This window comes from Carettochelys insculpta, chromosome 5 (assembly GCF_033958435.1).
Source record: "Carettochelys insculpta isolate YL-2023 chromosome 5, ASM3395843v1, whole genome shotgun sequence".
Taxonomy (NCBI): Eukaryota; Metazoa; Chordata; order Testudines; family Carettochelyidae; genus Carettochelys; species Carettochelys insculpta.
Genome location: NC_134141.1, coordinates 51366807 through 51391277, shown reverse-complemented (window position 1 = coordinate 51391277; position 24471 = coordinate 51366807). Strand labels below are relative to the sequence as shown.

Genomic DNA, 24471 nt, shown 5'->3' with positions numbered 1-24471 from the left:
CGCTCCAAACTATTAGCCTATGAGGTGCCACAGGACTCCTCCTTGCTTCAGGGAGGCTGAGGACATGAGGGTGAAAAGAGCAGCCCGGCAATGAAGAGCCAAGGGAGCAGAGCAGGGCCAGGGGCTGGAGGAAGGCAGGCGGGGAGGCCGGCGACCTGCAAGAGGAGAAAACCCCGCTGGGCAGAGAAGGTGGAGGCAGCCAGGGAGGGGGCTGGAGCGTGCGAGCGGGAGTGGACGGCGCTGAGGGCCGGGAAGGGGAGGCGCTGGACGCGGGGGGGTGCTGCGGCTCCTCCCCGGCAGCCCGGGACGCTCGCTGAGCATCCCTGCGCCCGCAGAGCGCAGACTGGCGGGGGACCCGCACGGCTCGGGCAGCGGAGAGAGCCAGCCCGGGGCACTGCTCCAGCTCCGCAGCAGCCGCCAGCCCCAGGCAGGGAGCTCAGGAAGGCGCCCCCAGGATGCTCGCCGCAGGCCCCCGAGACGCGGGGCCGAGACGGGCGGGTGCGGGCGGGAGCCCGGCTGCGGGAGGTGAGCACAAGCCGATGCGCGGGGGATCCCTCCCCGAGCCACCTCCCCGCTGCGGGGCGGCTGGGCGCGGTGGCGAGGAGAATCCCGGCGGTTCCCCGCGGGGCTGGGGGAGGCGGGTCTAGGACGGGTCCTGCTCGCTCCCTGCTTGCCAGGCCAGCAGGGAGCTCGCGGAGTGCCAGGCGGGGACGCACGCCGGGCAGTGGGTGCCTCGCTGCCGCGTGGGGTTCACCCGGTCCCCGGCGCTCGAACCTCCGGCTGAGCCCCGGCGGAGCGGCTGGGGAGGGAACTGAGCCTCCCACTGCCAGAAATCAGAGCCCGAGGAGACTCTGTCCCTCCCCCGCTGAGCGGCCCAGGGGCCGGGCTCTCCCTCTCCCGCGCCCGGGCTGCTCGGTCGGCGAACCCCGGCGAGCGGCAGCCAGGGAAGGCGCGGAGGGGCCGCGCGTGTGGCCGCCGCGTGGCGGAGCAAACACGTCACCCCCCTCCCCAGGCGAGCCGCCCGCCACAGGGGCACGCGCCTCATCCCGCCAGTGCCGCTTCTGCGTCGGCTGCAGGGGGCGCCCGGAGCGCGTGCGCCGAGTCCGCCTCAGGCACTGACGGGCCGCCTCGCGCCTCGGGGGCCAGACCGCTCCGTGCACGCCCTCGCGCTGGTGTGAGGGCTGGGCTGCTCCGTCCCGTCCCAGCAGAGGCGCTGCGCCCGTCTCGGCCTCTCAGCCACCTGCCCGGCCATGCCAGAGCTCGCTCCTGTGGCAGGGCCCGTGCACAGGGCCCGAGCGCAGAGCCGGGGGGTGGCGGACTGGGCGGCGCGCTCGGGGCCTGGGTTGGGAGCCGCGTTCATGTAAACTCTTCCCCTGGAGGCGGAGGAGCGGGACTCGGCTGAGCCCAGCCCTGGGGCTAGTCTGCCATTACACGTGCCCTGTGCCTTAGTGCCCCGTGGCCATGTTCCCCAATGATGAGGGAATTCGCCGGAAGGGAACTGCCGCCCAGCCGGCAGCCTCACCCCCGTTGTTCCCAGAGCCCCCTTTGGGTGTGCTCTGCGCTAGGGCGGTTACAATGAAGCGACTAGGGCGGGGCCAGTCGTCTATCAGCGTTAGTGATCAAGTTCCTTGAAAGTTCAAATACCAGAGTTCCAGCTCAGTCCAGTGTTGGAGTCTATTGCAACTGGAGGTCTCCACCTACAGGTGGTTGTTATAATGCTCTAGGCAAAATTATATTCCGTGAAATCCTGCATTGCTTTGGTCAGCACATTCAGCTTTTCATTCTTGTCAGTGTTAGTAACAGTCACATTTTATTCCTCAACAGTCACTTTTTATCCATCTTTCTAGCACGCTCAGGCTTTGAGATGCTTCTGAAGTTATGTACGGGTCCCATGACGTTATTGTAAAGCCTGTTCAAGTTAATGTGTGTCTTCTTTTACAACCTGTTTTGCCCTATATTTAAAGTAAATTTACATGTTAGTGCCGCTTGCTGCTTTTTAGATTTGGTGCCACATTACTGGGAAAGATATTGGAAGAAAACTTAGCTTGATTTGTAAAGTGAAGTCAGTGTCACACTGATTGAATTTTCAGGAAATTGGTTAAACAGGTAAAATCATGAAAGCTGTTCTGGATTAGAAAATTACTTCCTGTTTAGAATAGCCACACCCCAGAACTGGCACTGTAGCTCTCTCTTGTCATACCTCTAGCACTTTGTTTAAAAAGGAAAGATCTTTGACCTAAAGTGAAAGTTGAGGTCACTGCAATGTTGCAGAATCGGGAAGCTGAACAGTAGGTGCTTTCCTAGTGGGGAGGGGAGGAGAGCCTCTGCGGGGAGTGAGGAGGAGGAAAGGTGAAGACAACTTCCTGCTGTGTGCTTAAAGCCAAGATTCAAAGCACTCAAGAGCTCTTATTGAAAGAATAATTAAAGTGAAATGGTGCTGTCTGAAAACTAGAAACCAAGAAAAATAGCTGGTTATTAAACGTTTTAGCCTAAGCCATAAAACTGCCAGCACAGTCGTCTTAAAAATTGTTATATTTTTCTTTCTTTCTTTGTGCTTTCAAACATTGTTCTGCAGCTGATGTTTGTTGTCTAAACCCCATTTGCAGCTAGAGTTCTTCCATTTCAAATGGGGACTGTAAATTAAAATTTGCCTGTGTTGTCAGAAAGCTTTTTCTGTTCTTTTATTTAACACTAACAGGGTGTGCCTGCCAAACTAAACACATTCATTCATCATGTGGAAAAGCTTTACAAATAAATAAAATAGAAGAAATTTGGCTTTGCACATATTCATTTCTGTTCCTGCTCCTTTTCTAAAATTGCCATTTGTGGGTAAAACAAATGGCTACATATGGAGAAGGATGGAGACCTGGAGTGTATGGAGTGTCTCTCTAGTCCCCTTATTCAAGAGTTTTTGTTGCTGCTTAGAATGCAGGGAAAGGTCAGTTTCAGTGGTGCGACAATTCAGCTATCAATGTGACGGTGTGATATCATACGTCTTTGTGTAGACAAACGTAAGAGGGAGAACACAGAAGTGGGGAGCCAAAGCTGCTTTCTCCTTTATATGCATAAAACCTCTTTGCCTTCAGGCTGGGTGTAATGGAGAGCAAAGTTGCCCCATTGTTGTTCCAAATAATATAACTCCTAGATGACTACATTTCTTCAGCATTATTACTGCCAAGTGTCTATTGTGCAATGTTGAGAGCTCTTAGTTTGCAATGGGGGTCTTAAAGGGCTTTGCAAGATAGACCCATATATTACTTATGTGTAACAGACCAGCTGTTGCTCCATTGATTTTAGTGGTGCAAGACTGGAGCAAACAGTGTTACGGGGCAGCTCTTTGGCTTCCATATAGTTCTATGATCCACTGTAGAAGCACGGAGTATATTAATTTAGGTATTTCCCTGCCATGGGAAAATCACCCACTAGCACAGTCACATTACTGACTACTATACTACTCCATTCTCAGCACTGAAAGCATGACAGTCATGCTGGTTCACTTTGGGATCCCAGGCCAAGTTAGTGTGTGCTGGGAGGCCATTGCTGCTGGTGTGAGTTGGAGCAGCAATGAGACTGTTAAACTTTGTATAGAAAAGCAAACTGGTCCCCAGCAGCACTGGGTTTGGGGGAGAAAGTGAGTTGTAAAGGTGGAATACATTCACTTTAAGCCCATCTTGAAGTCTGCACTGAGAACAGCTGACTGAAGGTCTGAGGTTTAAATATTCTTAACGAGACAGTCACATGCTTCTCTAGGTGCAGATTTTCAAGGTGAGTGGATATCACATTGTGAATATGATGGGAGAATGAGAATTTTCACCACTTTTTTTGCAATTATTAGTTAGCTGGGAACAATTTTCTGGTAGGTCAATTTAAAGGAGACCCAAAATAAATTAGGGGGTTGTGATTTTCTTTTTGGTTTTCTTTGTTTTTGTTTTTGTTTTTTGTTTTGTTTCGTTTATTTGATTTTTGATGTACAAAGGAGACCTGGGTATTTTTTGTTTTATTTAGAGGAGGTTAGAGTAAGAAGGTTCTGCTTCTTTGTTGCATAGAACTTGGTCTCCTCTATCCAATTTTACTTGGAAAACATTATGGACAACAGGTAAAATAGAAGGATTTTGACATTGTAAGTGTGCCAGGGAAGTGAAACCTAAACAACTGTGTGTATGTCAATACTCACTGGGAGATTGGTGCTGCAGCAATCAATCCCCCAGGGGATCAATTTAGTGGGTCTAGTGAAGACCCACTAAATCAAACACTGATTGCTCTCTCATCAAGTGTTGTACTCCACCGGTACAAGAAGTTTAAGGAAGTCTATGGGAGAGAGGCGGCCCTGTTGCAATTTAAACTAATGTATGTCAACTCCAGCTACAGTATTCACGTAGCTGGAGTAGCATACCGTAGGTTGACATTGTCCCATATTGTAGACCTGCCCTCAGTCAGGAAGGAATTTGTAATTGAACTACTTTAAAGCTCTTTGGGGTGGATTCTTTGTTTCACTCCCACTATTTTTTATGGTTCCTTTGCAGCATAAGGCACCTGAACATGGCAGTGAATCTGGCTTTTTGTCTGTTTTCATTAGGCCCCATTTAATTAAAAAAAAAACCCTTGACACAAAGAGGAAAGTTCCCTATTTTAAAGATATCAGGATCAGGACCATAGTTTGTAAGCAGTGTCCCATCATTTATATGTGACTGACATTTTGTAGAATATCTACATCTGTAGTTCTATGTTGACAGAGAAATGTCCTGTAAAATGTTCTGGATGACAATGTCTTCTTATAGTAATATTCAACTACTTTAACCAGCTATTAAAAAATTAACTGGCTGTATTATGCCACTGATTTTTAAGCAGAAAAACAGGGAGCCCTGCTGAAAAAAATCAATGGTATAATACTGTCCAAAATGTTACTTTAAAATGTTGATTCCAGATTGAATTTGCAAACATTTTCTTTCATTTGTTGCTTTGTTAATATAAGCATTGAAAAGGGTCATTGGTGAGATTCATTTTCTCTAATTCTTAACAGGTATTATTTGCTTTGTTTAGATCATGTTGATGAAAGCCATCATTCAGCTGGCAACACTATGTCAATTATCCAATAGCTGTCCAAAGCAAGCAAAGATTTACTTTGTGATATTTCATATGATCATCATTTTAATAAGGTAGATTGTTAAGAACAACAGAAGATACCTGTGTATTTGCTGTTACTTTAAATACATAGTCCTTGTCCATGTGTGGTGTAAATCAGAGATGTTACCACTGCTTTTAATAGAGCTGTACTGTTTTTTGTCAGCTGAGGTTCTGATTGTTAAATTTTAATATTTTGTTGGTCACATGGAGGACATAAAGCAACATACTTGTCCTTCTACATAACAAAATGAGGGTCTACTCACAATATAGCTTCTACTGAATACATAGCATATATATGCATCAACTAATCATTTTATTAAGTGACCAGTGGTGAGCATTCTTGCTTGATATAACTGTGGCTATCTGATTTATTATGTCCTTCATAAGAATGTATTATAGTAGGAAGTGAATGTGGACAATGTGAAATTCACTTTATAGAGAAGGAGAAAACACCCAAAAAGTTTTAATGCAATACAATGTGCAGACTGTAAATTAACTACAATTACAGTTAAATTCTGCATAGCATAAAGTTGTTTTATTTAAAAGGTTCAGCTTTATAGGGCTTCAGAAAAACTGTTGGCAGCCTAATGGATCAGTGCTATTCCAGTGACATGAGGGTGAGTTTTGCCTCCATCTTCAGCAGGAAAAGGATGAGGCCCAAGTTGCAATGATCAGTGTATGTATTTTCTGTAGTACTCTTGACCTAATAACTAAGTGCTGGTACCAGTCTGACCGTGAGGTAGTAAAGTTCTCACAGTTCCTGAAACATTACAGGGCTAAAGTACCTCCATACTTACACCGTCACATACTATTTTTTGTAGTCCTGTAGTCCTTTCACTGTGTGCGTGCCATAATTAAAAAAAAATAGCCTTGGAGACTCCATAGTCTTCAAAGTCCATGGGAAAAAATAGCGAGGATTCAAAGTCATGGCAAAGAATGATCAATCAAAGCTGTTTTATAAAATATTGAGCAACTATTAAGTCTGAGTCAACTCATACAGTACCACATGACCTTCTTATCAGTAAACTAGGGAAATGCAACCTAGATGGGGCTACTATCAGGTGGGTGCATAGCTGGTTGGGTAACCATTCAGAAGCCGTGTCTACACATGCACGCTACTTCGAAGTAGTGGCACTAACTTCAAAATAGCGCCCGTCATGGCTACACGCGCCAGGCGCTATTTCGAAGTTAACTTTGACGTTAGGCGGCGAGACGTCGAAGTCGCTAACCCCATGAGGGGATAGGAATAGCGCCCTACTTTGACGTTCAACGTCGAAGTAGGGACCGTGTAGTCGTTGCGCGTCCCGCAACTTCGAAATAGCAGTGCATATGCAGCACTTCATTAGGCTAAATCTCCCCTGCAGCAACTTCAAAGTGTGAAACTTCAAAGTCCCAGCTTGTGTATAGCCATGGGTCAGCAGCGGGTATTTCAAAGTGCCTGTGCTACTTCGATGTCCCTTTTTTTGAGGGGTAAAGGGACTTCGAAGAAACATGGGCACTTTGAAGTACCTGTGACTGACCTGCGGCTACATGCAAGCCAGTTCTTTGAAGTTTCACACTTCAAAGTTGCCACAGGGGAGATTTAGCCTAATGAAGTGCTGCATATGCACCGCTTCACTTCATTAGGAATCTCCCAACACCCTAATTACCATGCCCCCTTTGAAGTTTGGGGCAAGTCTAGACACAGCCAAATTACCTTGGGTGGTTGTAGAATCTCCATCGCTGGAGATATTTAAGAGCAGGTTAGATAGATGTCTAACAGGGATGATATAGATGGTGTTGGTCCTACCATGAAAGCAGGGATTTGGAAGGGGAAGAGATCGGTGGTTTGAGCATGGGTCTGCTGAGCTCAGGGTTGTGAGCTCACTCCTTAAGAGCCCCATTTAGGGATCTGGGGCAAATAGATTAAAAAAAAATCCATCAGGGATAGTGCTTGGTCATGCCAAGAGGGCAGGGGACTGGACTTAACAGCTTCCCAAGGTCCCTTCCAATTCCATGAGATGCATATCTCCAAATTAACTACTGCATGACCTGTCGAGGTCACTGCCAGTTCTAGTATTCTGTGATCTTTCACATATAATTAAATGTAGTTCTGAAGTTACATGCTCTTGATTTCTTTTTACTGGATGGTGTTAATAAAGGTTGGACTTAATTTGTGTATGGAGTAATGGCAGTGAAAAGTTACCTAAATGAAACCATTGAGCCAATGGCTTTTCAGGCGCCAGCGTAGCTGGGGCCTGGGCCCCTGTCAAGTACCTATAATCTACCTTTTTACATTTTCTAATCCTAGGCCTCTCCTGGCCTGCTGACATATGGGGAAGAAAGGGACAAAAAGAGCAATTGCCCTGGGGCTTAACAATTTAAAGAGACATGGGCCTGCAGGGTGCTGTGTCTACTGCAGCCCCTTTGAATTGCTGCTGAAGCACCACTCTGCACGGCTGTGAGGGCTACACAGTGGGGGCGCCACAGTCTGGGTGGTGCTAAGGGCTGACTGCCCTTGGTTCTGTCCTTTCTGCCCAAAGCCAAGCTTTCCACAAACCTTGCCCTGGGATCCACAGTGGCTGTTGGCCCTGCTGGGCTTGCCAGGGACCAGAATTTTTAACAGCCATAGGGATGTTCCACAGGTTAAACATCAGCAGAGCACATAGCACCACTCCAGCACCACTGCCTAGGCCCTGCCACATTCCTGGTCTGCTCCAGAATACTCCTATCCTGCCTCAAGCTGCCTTATCATCACCGTTGGATTCTCCCATGCTCATCAACACTTTAGAGATGGTGTAAAGTCACATTGTAACTCTCCAGTGGCACAGGGACAGGGAGGACTAGTGTCAGCTGGGAAAGGGGTGCAGGGAAAACTACCCAGAGAGGCACAGGGCATGTAGAGGCACCCCATTGAGCAATTAAAATTTTGACAGTGGTATAGGAGGTTGGCGTACCTCTGGACTGCTGCCACAAGCCACCTATGCCCAGTGAGCATAACAGAACCCAAGGATCTGACTTAGTACCTTAAAAATTGTGTTGGCTTTGGAGGATTTCAAGTAACATTATTCCTTATTTCTGCTTAGAGTCAAAATTAGGCAGTTACTAATCTCCCTAATATTGGTGTTTGTGCTGAACTTTCTTCCTATTCCTCAGTTTGGCATACAACATATAGTATTTTGTTTAGACACCAATAGCTATTTGGGATACAACAACACAGGAAGTCAATATCGTCCATTTACCTCTTTTTTTTTTCATCAGTAGACATATAATCAAAGTAATATTACTAAACTTTTAATTAGTAGCTTTCAGATCCCAAATTATCAAACCTACTGAACATCAGTCCTTGGTAGATATTTAATGTTCCTCACAAGGTCTTATAAATTTGGTATGTATTATTACAGGGCATGTGCATAGGAATTGCTTTATATAAAGACAGAGTTGTTGACTCTGCTGACTTTCGTTCTCTTCCAGGTTCTTGGTTTCACTGCCACTGCTGGAGGTTGACATGCGACAGGTCCTGAAACCTGGGACATCCTCAGCTGACTCATAGAAGTGCTTTAGGGCTGTGACTCGCGCTCCCTCTTGTGGAAAGATATTGGAACTACATTTTCATGGTTTTTAAAAAACAAAACAAATGATGGCAACAGATCCCATGCCATTTGCTGCTACATTCGCGCCTCAACGAAATGAAGAGTCTGATTCTCTAATTGTGCTACATTATAATTATACAGGAAAACTTATTCTAAGAGAAAAGGCAACTGATCGAATAGGGATAACAACTATTTCATTTCTGATCATATGTAGTTTCATAGTCCTGGAAAACTTGATGGTATTGATTGCCATCTGGAAAAATAACAAATTTCACAACCGTATGTACTTCTTTATTGGCAATCTAGCTCTCTGTGATCTGTTAGCTGGAATTGTTTACAAAATAAACATTCTTATGTCTGGAAAAAGAACTTTGCGCCTGTCCTACACAATCTGGTTTATTAGGGAAGGCAGTATGTTTGTTGCCCTTGGAGCTTCCACGTTAAGCTTATTAGCCATAGCTATTGAGAGACATTTGACTATGATTAAAATGAGGCCTTATGATGCAAATAAAAAGTACAGGGTCTTCCTTCTTATTGGAACGTGTTGGCTTATCTCAGTTTCCCTGGGTGCCTTACCAATCCTTGGCTGGAATTGTATCAACAATTTACCAGACTGCTCGACAATTTTGCCTCTTTATTCCAAGAAATACGTTGTATTTTGCATAAGTGTCTTCATAGCCATTTTGGTGGCAATTGTCATCCTTTACGCACGTATTTACATATTGGTTAAATCTAGTAGCCGTAACGTTACTAATCACAGTAACTCAGAGAGATCTATGGCACTACTTAGGACAGTTGTTATTGTAGTGGGTGTTTTCATCGCCTGTTGGTCTCCATTGTTTATTCTGTTGCTTATAGATGTAGCCTGCAGAGTAAATGAATGTGCCATTTTATACAAGGCTGACTGGTTCATTGCTTTGGCTGTCCTCAATTCTGCAATGAATCCCATCATCTACACTCTAGCCAGTAAGGAAATGCGTCGAGCTTTCTTTCGCCTTGTTTGTGGCTGTCTAGTGAAAAGCAACGGGACTAGATCTTTGCCCATTCAGCCCACTCCAGACCAAAGCCGAAGCAAGTCTAGCAGCAGCAATGCACAGAAACCAAAAGATGATTTCCCACAGATTAGCATTCCCTCAGGTATAACTGAAAAAAATAAATCATCATTTCAGAATGGAAACTTGTGCAAATGAAGAACTCTGCAAGTCAAGGACTTTTTAGGATTCAATTACAAACTTTCAAATATCATGTCCTTAAATCATAGGGGAAAATACTAACCACTTATTTAACTGAGTACCTGTTTATCACGTGACTTGTTTTAGTGTGAGTTTTAATTCTGCAAGAGATTCAACTCAGGAAGGCTTTTTCTACTAACCCGCCATCTGCACAAAATCCCTGTGTGTCATAATGATGGGTATGACATCAGTGTATTTGTTAAAGTCTGATCTTACAGTGTATTTACATCAACTACAAAAAAAAAGTCAACTGTTATACTTGTCCCACTACCCTATTAATTGTTAATTCAGAGAAAGGATATACAAAGTACATTATATTTCTCTGTACATATCTTGCAGTTATGTTAATGGCCTTAAATGTATGTGGTATAAATAACTGTATATTTGTACATGTCTTTACTAAATAGTAATTGTAATTTAGTAATTGTATGGCAGAAGTTTGAAGTATGCTACACATAGTATTACAGTGTACAATGTAATACAATACAATATAATACAGATTATATAAGTAAGTAGATGTTTCATACATAGTTTGAAAATGTATGAAGTAGTAATCTTGATTTAAAGATGCCGTGTCTTTCCAATACTTATACTTTTTCCTGAAAGAAGTAACAATAGATCACTCGGGTTTTCATAGTATCAGCATGATCATTCTGACTGTGGCCAATTTTTTTCAGTTTATTTTAAGCGAACTGTAGCAAATAACCACTCACAGTGACACTATATGTGTTTGTTATTCAGGGTAGCTAAGTATGTTCTAACAATTCACACATACATAAAATATAGGTACTTTTTCAGTGAATGTATTTTTACTTACACTGTTAAATGTACTGCCATGGAATGTCAAACCTGTGAAAGTCTGCACAAAGTGGCATGCTCCCACAGTTAAAGCAGGTTTCCTTTAAAAACACAATGGACCATGACACTATTCTGGCAGCCCTCTGGAATTCCATCCAGGAGGCATGGAGCTGTATTAACATCTTTTAGGGACTGATCAGCTACCACAGAATTGTTCATTTAGAGTTGTGCTGCACAAGAGAAGGGATATCACAGTTTATTCCTCTAGGTGTGGACTGAATCCCCGTGAGTTCACTTTGCCCTCTACACTAGTGACGGGCAACTTGTGGCCTGTGGACTGCATGTGGCTCATAAGAATAAGTTGCTGGTAGGCAACCAAACAGATTGTTCACCTTCCAATTGGCTGTAGTTCACTGTTCCCAGCACTGGGAGCTGTGGAGATGCCAAGGACTTGCTGACCACCACTTCCTGCAGCTTTCATTGACTGGGAATGGCAAACCACAACCAATGGGAGCTCCAGGAGACCATACCTGAGGATTCCAGTTAAACAATCTGTCTGGTAGCTCACCAGTGGCTTGCTGTGATGAGCTTTGTGAGGTTCCTGGGCTGCAGGATGAGCACTTCTCTGCACATTCCTTGGCACGCCAAACCCTCTGGTGACTTTGTGGACTTTTCCTGCCTCTCCAAAGAGAAGGTAATTTGGTCCATTGTGAATAGTCTCAGAAGGGTAGTTGTGTTAGGCTGTAGCTTCACAAATAACAAGCAGTCCTGTAGCACTTTAAAAACTAACAAATTTATTAGGCCATGAGCTTTCGTGGGTAAAACCTACTTCCTTGGGTGAATGGAGTAGAAAAATAGAATCCAGAGTTTATATAGCAGGGATGGAGTGGGGAAAGGAAAAAAGCATGGGGTGAGGAGTTACCTGCATTTAATAGGACCAGTTGATGAAGCAAGTTAAGTAGGCTATGTGCTGTGAATATCAAAGTGGGGGAAATTGCCCTTGTAATGTCTAAGATAGTTAAGATCTGTGTTCAGGCTTAGGTTAAATGGGTTAAATTTGTGAATGAATTCCAATTCAGATACCTCTCTCTGTAATCTTGTGGTAAAATTCTTTTGTAGAAGAATGGCTACTGTCAAATCCATTACTGAATGTCCAGGGATGTGAGTGTTCCCCTGTAGGCTTATGTGTGATAGTGATTGTGCATAAATATATGGGACCAGAGCCTTGGCTAGTCTGAATCAGCATAGCTTGCTTGTTGCCAGAGCAGCATGACTGATTTATGCACAGGTATAAATGAATTATTCTTTAAGGCTGAAGGTGGAGGAGGGGGGTTGTATTCAAAGGGACCTATGTGAATTAGATGCTCATATTACTATTGACTTACAATAGTAGTTGAGCACCTAGCTCCCCTGAACCCATTTGAAAATCCCAACCTAAATGCATCAAACCAAGCAATAGAGACATAGGCTGTAGCCACACTTGGCCAAAACTTTGAAAGGGCCATGCAAATGGCCATTTCGAAGATTACTAATGAGACATTGAACTGAATATTCAGTGCCTCATTAGCATTAGGACGCTTCCAGCCACGGCGCTTTGAAAGCACTGCTTTGGAATGCTCGTGGCTCAGCGTGGCTGCACGGGGGTCCTTTTCTAAAGGATCCCGCACCTTTCGAAATCTCCTTATTCCTCTCAGTGGAGGGGAATAAGGGGATTTTGAAAGGTGCGGAGTCCTTTCAAAAAGGACCCCCCCTTATAGCTGCGCTGAGCTGTGAGCATTCGAAAGCAGTGCTTTCGAAGTGCCACATCCAGAAGCGTCCTAATGCTAATGAGGCACTGAACATTCAATTCATTTTCAATTCATTCAATATTCATTTGCATAGCCAGTTTGAAGTTTTGGCCCAGTGTGGCCACAGCCAGAGTGTTTAAGACCAGAAGGGACCATCAGATGGTCTAGCTTGAGCACCTGTAAATCATAGTCCACCATCCCTCAGACATCAAATCCAGCAGCCAAAATTAGACCAAAGTATTACAGCTCACAGGGGCTGACACTATTATGTGCCACAGGGAAAGAAGAGGTGCACTACTACCTGACACCCTCACAATGGCAGGGAAATCACAAAGCAAGGTAGACCCACATAACCCTCAAACAAGCATAATTGGTCTTAATGCACAATTTACAAAAACTGGCACTTAGATTTTTTTCTCTTATCTTAATTAAAGCAGCTGTGTTTAAAGACTACGTCCAGTGCCGAAATCCTGTAATGTATGGAACAAAAGCCTTTCAAAGTATATGCTTTTGCCTTTTCATTGTCAAGGGCAAGGTAAAAGTCTACCTGTACAAACTGAGTAGTAGCCTTTTGACACCTGTAAAAAGAAAGAAACTAAGGCAGAGTTTGCAACAAATGTAAAGTGATTAATAAATAAGAAATGACTTGTATAAAACAGAGACTGCCCAGAGTAATGCATTACAATTTATTGGGCACTTCAAAAAACACTTGGAAAAGAGTGGCAAGAAAGCAAGTGTAATGAGCGAACTGTGACTCCAAACTGAATCAAAGATGTAAGGATTGTATGCATACATACTTATGTTAAAAACTGAACTGTCTGTTTTGTAGTTTCATGGTTTACCTCTTTACTCCTTGGCGTGACGTGTGGTTATGCTTTCCAGTCTTGGGCAGCTCTCTTGAAATGAGTGTAACTGAAAATGTTTGCTAAAGTCCTTCTGTTCTCTGTTCCTCCAAATATTTGGTTTGTTTAAATGGCCAGTCTTTCTCTAGCTCTAGGCCAGAGGCTACATTCTGAGCTATTCTAAATGTGAAAAGGTTTAGCACCTCAGCTCCCATTAGGGCTAGGAAAAGCAGTGTGGCTGAACTCACCCCATGCCTCAAGTTAAGAATGTTATGTCTGTGTCTCCGTACTTAGATCTGAAATAAGAATGACAATCCATTTAGTACAATCTCAGTTACAAAGTTATAAACACCTCAAGAGATGAGATTGTTAGAAATGCTGAAAAAACCCAGTATGGGCTGACTTTTAAAGATTTACAACTGAACATTACTTAATTGACAGCTTTGAAACTTAACTAGACAGAAGAAAAACGTTGCGCTTTTTTGGTAGTTTGTTTCACTCAGTTCTGTACTGTGTTTGGTTTTTTGTTTGTTTGTTTTTGATTTTGGGGGGGTTTTGTTTGTTTTTGTTTTCATTTTGTTTTGTTTTGGATCTGTGGCTGCCTGACTGCCACTTCCAAATGAGGTGTAGTTGACTGGTCAGTTCACAACTCAATTGTTCATAACTCTAAGGATCTGCTGTCATAGCAAAAGCCCAAATCTGCATCCGTAAGCACAAGCTTAAAAGCCCAATTCTAATCTAAGAAACTCTTTGAGTTAGCCCAGTCTACAAGCTTTGTAAGCTGTGCCTGGGGCTTCACGATTCTGGATCGACATGCAACCACTCAACTCCAATCTCTCCCCGTCATTCTGGCAGTGGATCCAAATGCACAGAAAAGTGGAGAATTCCTCACCCATACTCACACTTCCTGCAGCTCCATACTATGCTCCTTCTAAAACTGGTTGCTTGGCTTGTGCATGGCTGTGCAACAGCCATGATTCCAATATATGAGGTGGTTATACACAAATTAATACGTCTAGCTCTGTTTTTCATGGGCATTGAGGAAGTCCATCTGGCAGTGCAAACAGAGTGGGAATTTAGGGGCAGGGATAGCTAGGGGTTGGGAGTGATGATGGGACTACAGGTGCTGTGGAAGATATCTGCCCTTGATTCTTTCACTCAGAACCACCAAAGAACATTTTAGAATGCAGCCTAAATAGATGGGTCTGCATTGGGCCAAGAGTTGCACTAATATGGGATCAGAATCAAACATTCAGTCTGTAGCTGATTTGTTGTACACAGAGGAAAAGTCACAAAAGAAATACACACTACACTCTTGGAGATTAGTTTGTGAATAGGAGCCTTTATTTTTGTTCCAGGCTACAAAAGAAACCATCTAAGGAAAAGAACTTTCACAAGTCTTTTTATTGCCAACAGTCCGACAGAGTACAATATTTTAAAATCATGAAGTACCATAAACATTTTAGGAAACTTTTTTTTAAGTCTCAAACCTTTGAATCAAAGTTATCCTTTCAAAGAAATGGAATAAGAACTTGTGTTAGTATAGAAAATGTAGTTAAATTATTTAAAAAATCATGCTTGAAAGCATAGTACCTGCACAAAATGTCAACTAAACATGATAGGCTCTGACTCTGTTACAGTCAAAGGGAGTTTGACATTTGATTTCAATGGGAACAAGTTCAGATCTTTAGTAATTAAGTTAAATATTCCAGGGATTTGCTACATAAGCAGAATTATTCTGTTTCACAATAAAGGCACATTTCTCAGTAACCAATTTTAATCAGAGGTGCAGCATTGCCCACAAGTTCATTATTTTCATCTGCCATAAAAATGAAAATGAACACAAAGAGTGTGTGCAACACTCCATCTGCTAGCGTAAAAGCTACGGAACTATGGAAAGGTGCTTGTCAAATCTTCTTAGGCCATACCCTTTGAGCTGAATTCCACCAGTGTAAACCTGGTGTAAAGCCATTTAATTTAACGAACTACATGGAATTTACACACATATAACCAGAACACAAGTTTGTCTAGTGACTTCACAGGAAGTTGTAGGCTCTCTCGGGGGCCTGGACTGCCCTTTCTGATGGTAAAACCCAGGAAAGGGACTAAATTGGAAGAAAACTCATGGAGTTGTCTCTGCTTTGCCAGTTTACCCAGAACAGAATGAGCTGAGCTGTGTGACCCGCCCTTCAACCTAAGTATCACTCAGCATCTGCAGTAATGTTGCAGACACTGTCTCTAAAGTTCTAGTTCCCCATCTGTACTCCCGGATGTCCTGTCTCCAAATGAGCACTCCTGATCATAGCTGCTTCTGACCTGTCCTTAGTGGGAAGTGGGGGAGGAAATTCTACAGGAAAGCTATTACAAGGTGGTCACTTTATCACGTAATCTGTGGGACCAGAGGGAGGCTGGGCTGATGTGCATCAGTCCAGCCTCCCACTCATCCAACATGGGGCTGCCTCCCCCACCCTACAGCATACCCAACCAGTATCCTTCTTCCTGCACAAATGCCCACCCTCAGCATGCTCACCATAGTGTTCAAGGAAGGGATTCAATGCTACTGTGGAGCTGGATTAATCAACCAAGAGGAGATAAAAAAGGCAGTCATCTAGCACTTTAAAGACTAACAAAATGGCGTATTAGGTGATAAGCTTTCATGGGACAGACCCACTTCTTCAGATCTATAGCCATACCAGAACAGAGACACTATACAAAGCACACAGGTCCAAAAATTGTCAGCAGGGTTGACAAATCAAAAAAATTGTTATCATTACTGGCAAATCAGATAGAAGAGCAAAGCAAGGTGGGAGTAAGTGTTAGGTCAAAGGAGTCCATATAATAGGTCAGGTAGTTGCTGTCCCTGTTCAAACCACATGTTAATGTGTTAAATTTGAATATGAATGTTAGTTTGACTTTAAAGTGCTACATGACTGCTGTTTTGTTTTGATAGAATACAGACTAACACAGCTACCTCTCTGTTACTATTCAAGAGGAGATAATTCACACAAGAGGGAGAAAACTGCACACAGATCAAGACATTATCTGACCCAGAATCAGGACATCGAGCCGCAATTATTTGTGTTGTAAAAATGGCATTTGGCTAAACTCACTAATGGGGTTTGCTTCTGTCCTCGTGTGGGTTCTTGTAACTCAACAGCCCTTCTGTTGGCGCAAATGGAGGTATGCCAGTGTAATAGAGACCAATTCATTACATATTATTTGACCTGCATGTCATTTTATTTCCCTATCATGGTGTAATGTAAAATAGTCAGAGTCAAATTCCGCCTGCTCTGCTGAGGTGAGCATTTCTCTGACATCAGGCAGCCTCTTCAGTGAAGGAAGACCTGTAGAGTTTGGCCCTAATTCTGATCTCACTATTTCTGCACTAAATTGGGAATGAGTCCACTGAAGTAAAAAATGAGTTGATGTAGTCAAGAGAAGACCAGGGGGTGGGGTGAGAGGCCGTGTGAATAAGAATCAGGACCATTGCCACTATTTAGTGTTTGTCTGTATGCTTGTGGCCAAGCTCACCAGAAGGGGGCGATCTGTAGCGTGCTCTAATGCTCTGTGATCTTACTGCCCCAGGTAGACTGTGCTGGCACAAACTGAAAGGTACCTAGTTAATCAGGTACCTTTTAGTTCATGCCAGAAGAGGCTACGTGGGGAAGTTAGAGGGCAACATATTACAGCACTCCACTATTCACAGCTCTCTAGAGGGCTTTGTTGTGCCATGTGGACAAATCCTTCAATTTGATACAAGCAGTGATTTCATTACTTCTGTCCAAATTGGAAAATTAAAAATGGGCTAAGTGACTAAATTCCATTGCTGAAGGATTTCTTAAGAGTCAGTACAGCTCTCAGATCAAAGTGGCCACTAGTAAGAGACTTAGAAACTTGGGACATCATAGAACATTTTACAATAGATTTCATTTTGAACTCTCAGAAGTTCCAGAGACAATAAGCTACCACGGTATTTCCACGCTCCACCCCTCTTTACAGAGAGTTCTGTCTGTACAATTCTCTATCAAAAGTTTTTTAAAAAGTAATAAATACTGAATGTATTTTTAACAATTTTTACAGTAATTTTTTGTTTTTTTTGTTTTTTTGTTTTAAATTTGTGACTGAAACATTCCTCTTAAAAAGAAACACAGCTTGTTCCAGGATTTAGGTTATGTTTGAATTAGAAAATTTCACTTGGAACATAAGCCATTAGTACACAATACTCATCACAGAGTACAAACATTTATTTTCCATTCCAACTATATTGGTTATTTTTTGCTAGTTGATAATGTACTTTCATTGTTTTATAATTAGTATTTTCTGGGTCTTTTTCCTACTTCACTGATGTTAGAGGAACTGGTGGAGAAAGTTTCCATAGATCTTCATCTTAGGTATGAACACATTTCAAATTTAGCCACTGTATTTCTTAACTTTGAGGACACCACAATTATGCATATGAAATGTATGAGACAGTGAACAACTCTCTCCTATTTTGATTAGCAGCCAGGGTAAATAACCTTCACGAAACTCTAACTGGAAAAGTATGTGAAATAAAAAGTCAGTATTGTTGGTAAGCTTTTGAGGTGAGCTTTCTTATTTTTTATGTCCCGTGTGAGATTGTCAAAAGTAGTGAGCATTGGCCTAACTCTGTTCCCAGTAAAATAAATGTGAGTCTGATTTTATTGACCACAGGGTCAGGTGAAGACTGTGCATGTCAGAAAATTCTACCTTACTAATAGAATTGTTTAGTTATATTTCCATTTGTTGTACATATTTGGCTCTATTAGATGCTTCAAGTAGACAGTGGAGTCCAGATCCTTAAAGGTATTTACGGTGTAACCCCTATTGAAATCAATAGATCAGTTGGAGTTGGACAGCTAAGGATCCAGGCCTCCAAGCCATGGACATGGATTTGTAGCTAAATGTTATTAAATAGTCACAAGTTGCAAAGTGCTGGTAGAAAGCTGCAAATTTCTTGGATGCTGCACAAATGTGCCATCTTTAAAATGGGGGCATTTATTACTTACAAATATATAAATATGTATACATTCCATTATGAATAAATGGTAGCTGGCATTTGGTCTGCCAGCAATAATTGTACAAGGGTATAAATATTTATTAATTCTCCTTTCCTAACTGCACAGCAAGGACCCTGGAGACTGTCATGCTAAGAAATAAGAGAATGCCATTCCGTAAGGGGAACAGTTAATAAATCCCAGGCACAAAACACATAAAAGTGGCAGGTGATACCTGCCAGATTTCTAGTAAGTATCTGCATAGCCTTCATGCACTGTTTAGTTTTCTACTCTTACCTTATATGCCTTACTCAGTCTTAAGTTGCAGTCTCTCATAGAAAGCCTATAGGAGATAGCCTTGGAGCCCCATGATGGAACACTAATGGGGGTTCCTTCTAAAACTTTCTTCAGCAGGGAAGTGTGTGTGAGGATCCAAACCCACAGGCTGACCCCATTGATGTATTTAATGACTCAGCCACCCCAGGACCAGTGGCACCATTGGTCCCATGCTGGTCCTTAACACGAACTCTAGGAGAGATGCTGCAACAGTTAGTGCTGCTTGAGGCAACATTAACTCTGGCTGGTGACAGCTGTGTGCTCTGTAGGACAGCATATTGGGGAGAGCTATTGCTCACTGTCTCTGCCCTCTTCTGTGCCACACCCCAGCAGCTGACCTATAAAGTCTTAGTTTTGCTGAGGGTCTTCTCCAAGCAAGAAGGCAAAATGACATGGAAGCTTGCTCTCCTTCTGGGCTCACCACCGAGCCCTGGCCAGCTCTCCCATGCTCACTCTAGTGAAGATGAGCATGGCAGTGCTTTCCTGGACAGCACTCACATGAAATCAGGAGTAACTCATCTTTTTTGTTTTCTTTGTGCCACCCACATGCTTAAAATTTCTGCAGCAGCCAGAACATCTGACTGAAACTTTGGAAGACAGGCTGAAATTCAGCTGCCAGAACTAAGGCATCCCACTTCATTGAAAAATTTGCAGGAATCTCAACCACACAGCTCTTGCACACCTCCAGTAAAATTAATACGAAAATTTGGTTTACTTAAGTATAGTAACATGGCCGTCAGGCTAAATATTGCAAAAGATCATACAATTGAAACATAAATGCAAGCCAGCCTTATGGGTGTATTCTAGGCATCACCACACCTAATTTGGAATGCGTATAGACAACAGGCCTGATACTGCAAGAGAGCAGGAGCTCTGAATAGCCTCAGCTACCCTCTTGGAAGAAACTGAGGCAACTAGTGTTGCAATGCTAATAATTTTATCATGTCTCACAAATTTGACTCTCTTTTGTTTGCCTGTTGGGTTTGTTTTTATAAAACCTCAGCTTCTGGAGTCATGGGATGATGTGCTAATCTCAGTTTTCATTATTAAAAAATAGCCCTTGTTGTTGTAGGGGTAAAACAAACTTGAAAATATGAAACCTAAAGCCCTAGACTCCAGAAGGAAAATTAAAAAATCTAATAATTTTAAACCCATTCCCTGATTTTTTGGGGTCTGACTCCCAATTTTTGAATGTTTGGGGTTGGTAACACTCGCAAGATTGAATTCTCCATCCTGAAGGGGTTAATCATGGCTCTCTGAGAAAAGTCATTACCATGTTGCTCACTGATTTTAACAAGAGCAGGATTGGGCCCCGTGTTCACATATTTGTTTCCTTATTCTATCATTTTCACAAACAGGACCAAACCTAGCGAGCAGTATTAAGAGCAGGGGATGGATCACACAAGGATCCATTTCAGCAACTAGAAATCACCATTGCATGGGGACACCGGAGCTGACCCCCACACACACCTTCTTCAGGCACTGTCCCCTACCCCAGCAGTGCCTCATCAAGGGAAATTATGAGCTGGGCAGATTTGTCACATTTCCAGCTTTTTCATGCTCCTGGAAGTGCTCAGAGTAGCTTCATTATAGTGGAAGATGTAGCCCTTGAGATGTATTCTTGAGAATTCAGCCAGAACATCTCACCTTTCAGTGTCTCCTAGCCACCTATGTCTCCTAGCCACCCAATAGAAGGCTGATTTCCAGAGCATGTGCTAAAGCTTTCACTTACAATTTCAAAACAAAAAGTAAAGACTGTGTTTGTGTGCAACTACTGTTACAGTTTCAATCTTCCTGAAAATCTCTTTCATTTTCACTATACCCATATTACGTGAGCTAAGAAAAGATAAGTTAGAAGAAAAAAAGTCTGTTACATACAGCTGCTTGATTGCCAGTTAATTAAGGCTACCGATGGAACAATGGAAAACACTTTTACAAGTATATTTTAATGCATTTAAAATGCTTTTCTTTTTGCACCATCTCCCACCACTTTATCATATGGGCCAAATGCCCAAAGGATGCAACTAAGGATGCAGACAGACATCTCCTGAGATCTTCACAAAGCATCAGAGCAGGTGCCTGACTCTGAAATCCTGTCTGTTTCAAGCCCCACAGAGCCATTCTTCTCCTTGTGTTGTACCCTGTTAAAAGCCTCGGGTGGGAGGGATGGCTGGAGGGAAGAAAGTTCTCATTCTCCACAGCCTCACACCTTTTGCAATCCTCTCATGCTTGGCAAAGCACCAAATGCAAAGTGGTGTGGTTTCGCACAATGTAGTTAAGACCTAACGAAGCATTGAGGCACAGGTGCATTTCCAATAAAGTGAAATAAACATGCAAAAATGTTTTAGTGTCCCAGTTGTAGCAAAAATAAACAAATGTGAAAAAGGGTTGCGATTCAGTTGTTTGGAGGGAAAGACTTAAAAAAAAAAGACAAATAAACCGAACTTCAAACAGGTACTATGTGCATTACTTATTCTGCAAGTAGTCTTCGTGCCTTGTGTGCTACGGACATAATTAAAGGCAAGTCTACACCACAATGCTATATCAGCAGAGCTGCACCCATGCCGCTGTGCCCCATAGCACTTCAAGTGAAGATGCACTGTGTTGAGAGAAGAGTGCTCTCCCATCACCACCGAAGTGAGAATACAAAGCTATGTTGGCAGGAGAGCATCTCCTGTTGACATAGAACTGGTATGGAGAGTGACAAACTGCCATTGTTTGGGGGCAGAGGGACTTTCTCACACCCCTGAGAAATGAGTTAGAGCAATTTAGGTAGTGTAGACATGCCCTAAAATTTTATAGGATTGGACTCTGTGTTTTTGCTTTTAAATTGTTTACAAACAACAGAACTTTTTAAAATTAGTTACACTCTGTTATAAAAAGAGAAGCCAAATGGAATTGCTAGCTTAACCCTACCTAAATCTCTCAGGAAATTTGGGCATTTCACAATAAGTTTCTGTTCTGTGTTATTTTTCAGAACAAAAAAATTCTGACGAAGTTTGAAGCAGAAGTGTTGACACAGAATTTTGACACTTCCAATTTAAATGACACAACTCAACATTTGAAATGGCATTTTTGGTTTCAAACCAACATTTCAAACTGAAAAATGTCATTTTATTTAGACATCTCAACTGAAGGCGAAATATTTTTCCCTTTGAGTTTCCCACTTGGAAATTCAAAAGAAACTTTGTCTAAATCTACATTTTTCTGCAGAAAGTTAGAAAACAAAAATCATCTTCTTATAGGAAAAATTTCATTTAGAAAGTTTCAACTATTCTCTCTGTTCAATCTTTCCTACCAGTGGCACATGTGCTGGAACTAGAGGTGCCTGGGATGCTGCATCAACCCGCCTTGATGTGGTTTCCTTTATGTACAGGGGCAAGTGGGGTACAGATTGGCTTAAAGGCTCTCAGTACCCCTGATACCCAATTGCTCCCACATCCCTGACCAGTGGTGATGCACATACCAGAAAGAATCCCATTTTCTTTCAATCTCAAGTAGAACAGGGCCACAAATTAGAGACAACACTGCTTTACTAATAAATTTCACAAACATGATATAGAATTACTGAAAGACAATAAAAATTGAACCACAGACTGTGATAGATTAAAGCGTGGGCACTATAGAGCCGTGTCTCATGTACCAGCTCCTATGGTGACACAGTGAAATCAGCATCTCAGGTATCATTTGATTTCTAAAAGTAGCCCTCATGAATGCCCCAAAAAGCCTGAAATTGTGACTAAAGGGGAGCCAGGGCCTGTCGGAGTCTGTACAGGGTCTGAAACAGAAGTGTGACTTGTCCCATTCCTCTTCACTCTGACACTTTGCTGCTGCCCCACCCATTGCAATGCCTCTGGTCCTGGATTGCCTTAATTTAGCCCTAACCACCAGATGGCTGTTTTACATAGCCATTTTGCACAGTATAATTAAAGAAAAATCAAAACAAGACTTTCCTTTCCTAAAATCTTGCTCATAGCTACCAGACTGGTGCTACTCCAGTATTGAAGTACCTCCATATTTTAGTCTTCTATATATCAGCAAGGAATAGGGCAACCCTAATATGAAAACTCCATCCATGCGGGGGGCAGAGAGGAGATGATGACTGTTGAGATGCAGCTGACTCCTTTCCTGTGCTCTTAGCTCCTACCCAAACCAAGTATTCTGTGCAGAGGAGATGGGGACTGAAGCAAACAGCTGTATCGTCACAGCAAAGAGAAGGAAAGGATGTAGCCATAATACTAGAGAAAAAGCATAAGGAAGAACTGCTTTCCCCTTCTGCATCCCCACATATCTCCCAGGGAAGGTGGGAGGGGGACATTTGGGTGTGCTCTGATCTGGAGGAGAAGGTCCAGCTGCGACATGGAGAAGTGCTGGTAATAATCAGCCTCTTTGGCTGACATGTAAAGATGTGTCAGGAAGTAGTTAGTGAGGATCCCAGAGAGAAGCCAGAGGAGTGATTTAGTGTCAGATGCCAGCTAGAGAGAGAGCCTTGAATGGCCGGAGGAATTCCAGAAGGCGATCAGCACAGGCTGGGAAGTTTCACGTGACAAGGTGTAACAGGAGCTAGGAGCTAGCTGTGGCTACATGGGGAAGTGAAACATGCTCAGATGGGCAGATTAGGGTTGAAAATGCAATTTTAAGATCTTCAAAACATTTGAAAGTCAATTCTTCGTCGACCAGTTCTCTTTAAGGGGTGAGCTCTAAACCGGTGGTGGGATTCCTTTTTGAATTAGAGATTAATCCTAAAACCTTCCAAGTAGTGACCTGCGCAAAGTCCAAGGAGCATGTTATTTGGGAGTTTTAAACCAGCCATCCTGGGAACGGGTTCTGAAGCAAATCCTGAAGTCATCTTGGTCCCATTTCAGCAAAACACTTAGACACATGTCTAACTTTAAAGACATTAGAGGCCCTGTAACACAGATGGGCTATAGTATGCATATAGTTTGCCAGAGTTAGCCTCTGGCAAGTCGCCAGTGCTGTATTTACCTATACCTTTACAGGTATGGGAGCTTGAAGTTTCTAGCCAATTGGCACTGTGGGAAGCAACACAGACTGGGACACCATTTGCCACAGATCCTATTGGCTGGGAATGGTGAGGTATGGCCAGTGGGAGTTGCAAGTGGCCATACATGCAGAGGTTCAGGTAAATATAGTAGTGGCAGCCTGCCAGAGGCTAACGTTGGGGAAACAAGTCCAGTCTGTGGGCCGTTTATTGCACACCACTTTCCTATAGACTTCGATGGTACTAGTAGACTTGAAGGTGGACATAAGTTTAAGTGCCTTTCCTAAACAGGGCCATTCTTATTCAAATCCTGAAACTTGGTTTAAGTTTCTGACTTATAAATACGGAAGTTTAAATTATGCTCTCCAATACAATGGTGCAACCTTCAGTGAAGTCTATGGGAGCTGCAATGCAACCTTCACTGAAGTCTATGGGATTTGCAATCATTAAACAGTGAGCTGAATTTGGGTAACTCAGATAACTGAAACACAAAGCCCATTCCACAATGAAGGCAAATTAATGGAGAGAGAGAGAAAGTGTGAGTGCACACGTGTGTGTGTGTGTGTGTGTGTGTGTTGGACAGAATGCACTTTTCAATGGGCACTTCCCAATACCAAATGTTAGTGAAATATCTTCCAAAAAAACAATTGTAATATGTATGTATATTTTTAAAAATTGTTCATTAGAGACAACCAATGCATTTATAAAAACTAGCACTTACTGAGGCCAACTTGAAGTTGCACCTGGGGAGATGCATGTAAAA

General features: G+C 42.9%; 1 protein-coding gene across 1 annotated transcript; it reads left to right on the top strand.

The window, feature by feature from the left end:
- Positions 1–323: 323 nt before the first annotated feature.
- On the top strand, positions 324–12302 carry S1PR3 (sphingosine-1-phosphate receptor 3). The gene is made up of 2 exons (XM_074994158.1): positions 324–525; positions 8578–12302. The coding sequence occupies exon 2, from the start codon at positions 8741–8743 to the stop codon at positions 9884–9886; it is 1146 nt and encodes a 381-aa protein (XP_074850259.1). The 5' UTR covers positions 324–525; positions 8578–8740; the 3' UTR covers positions 9887–12302.
- Positions 12303–24471: the final 12169 nt, after the last annotated feature.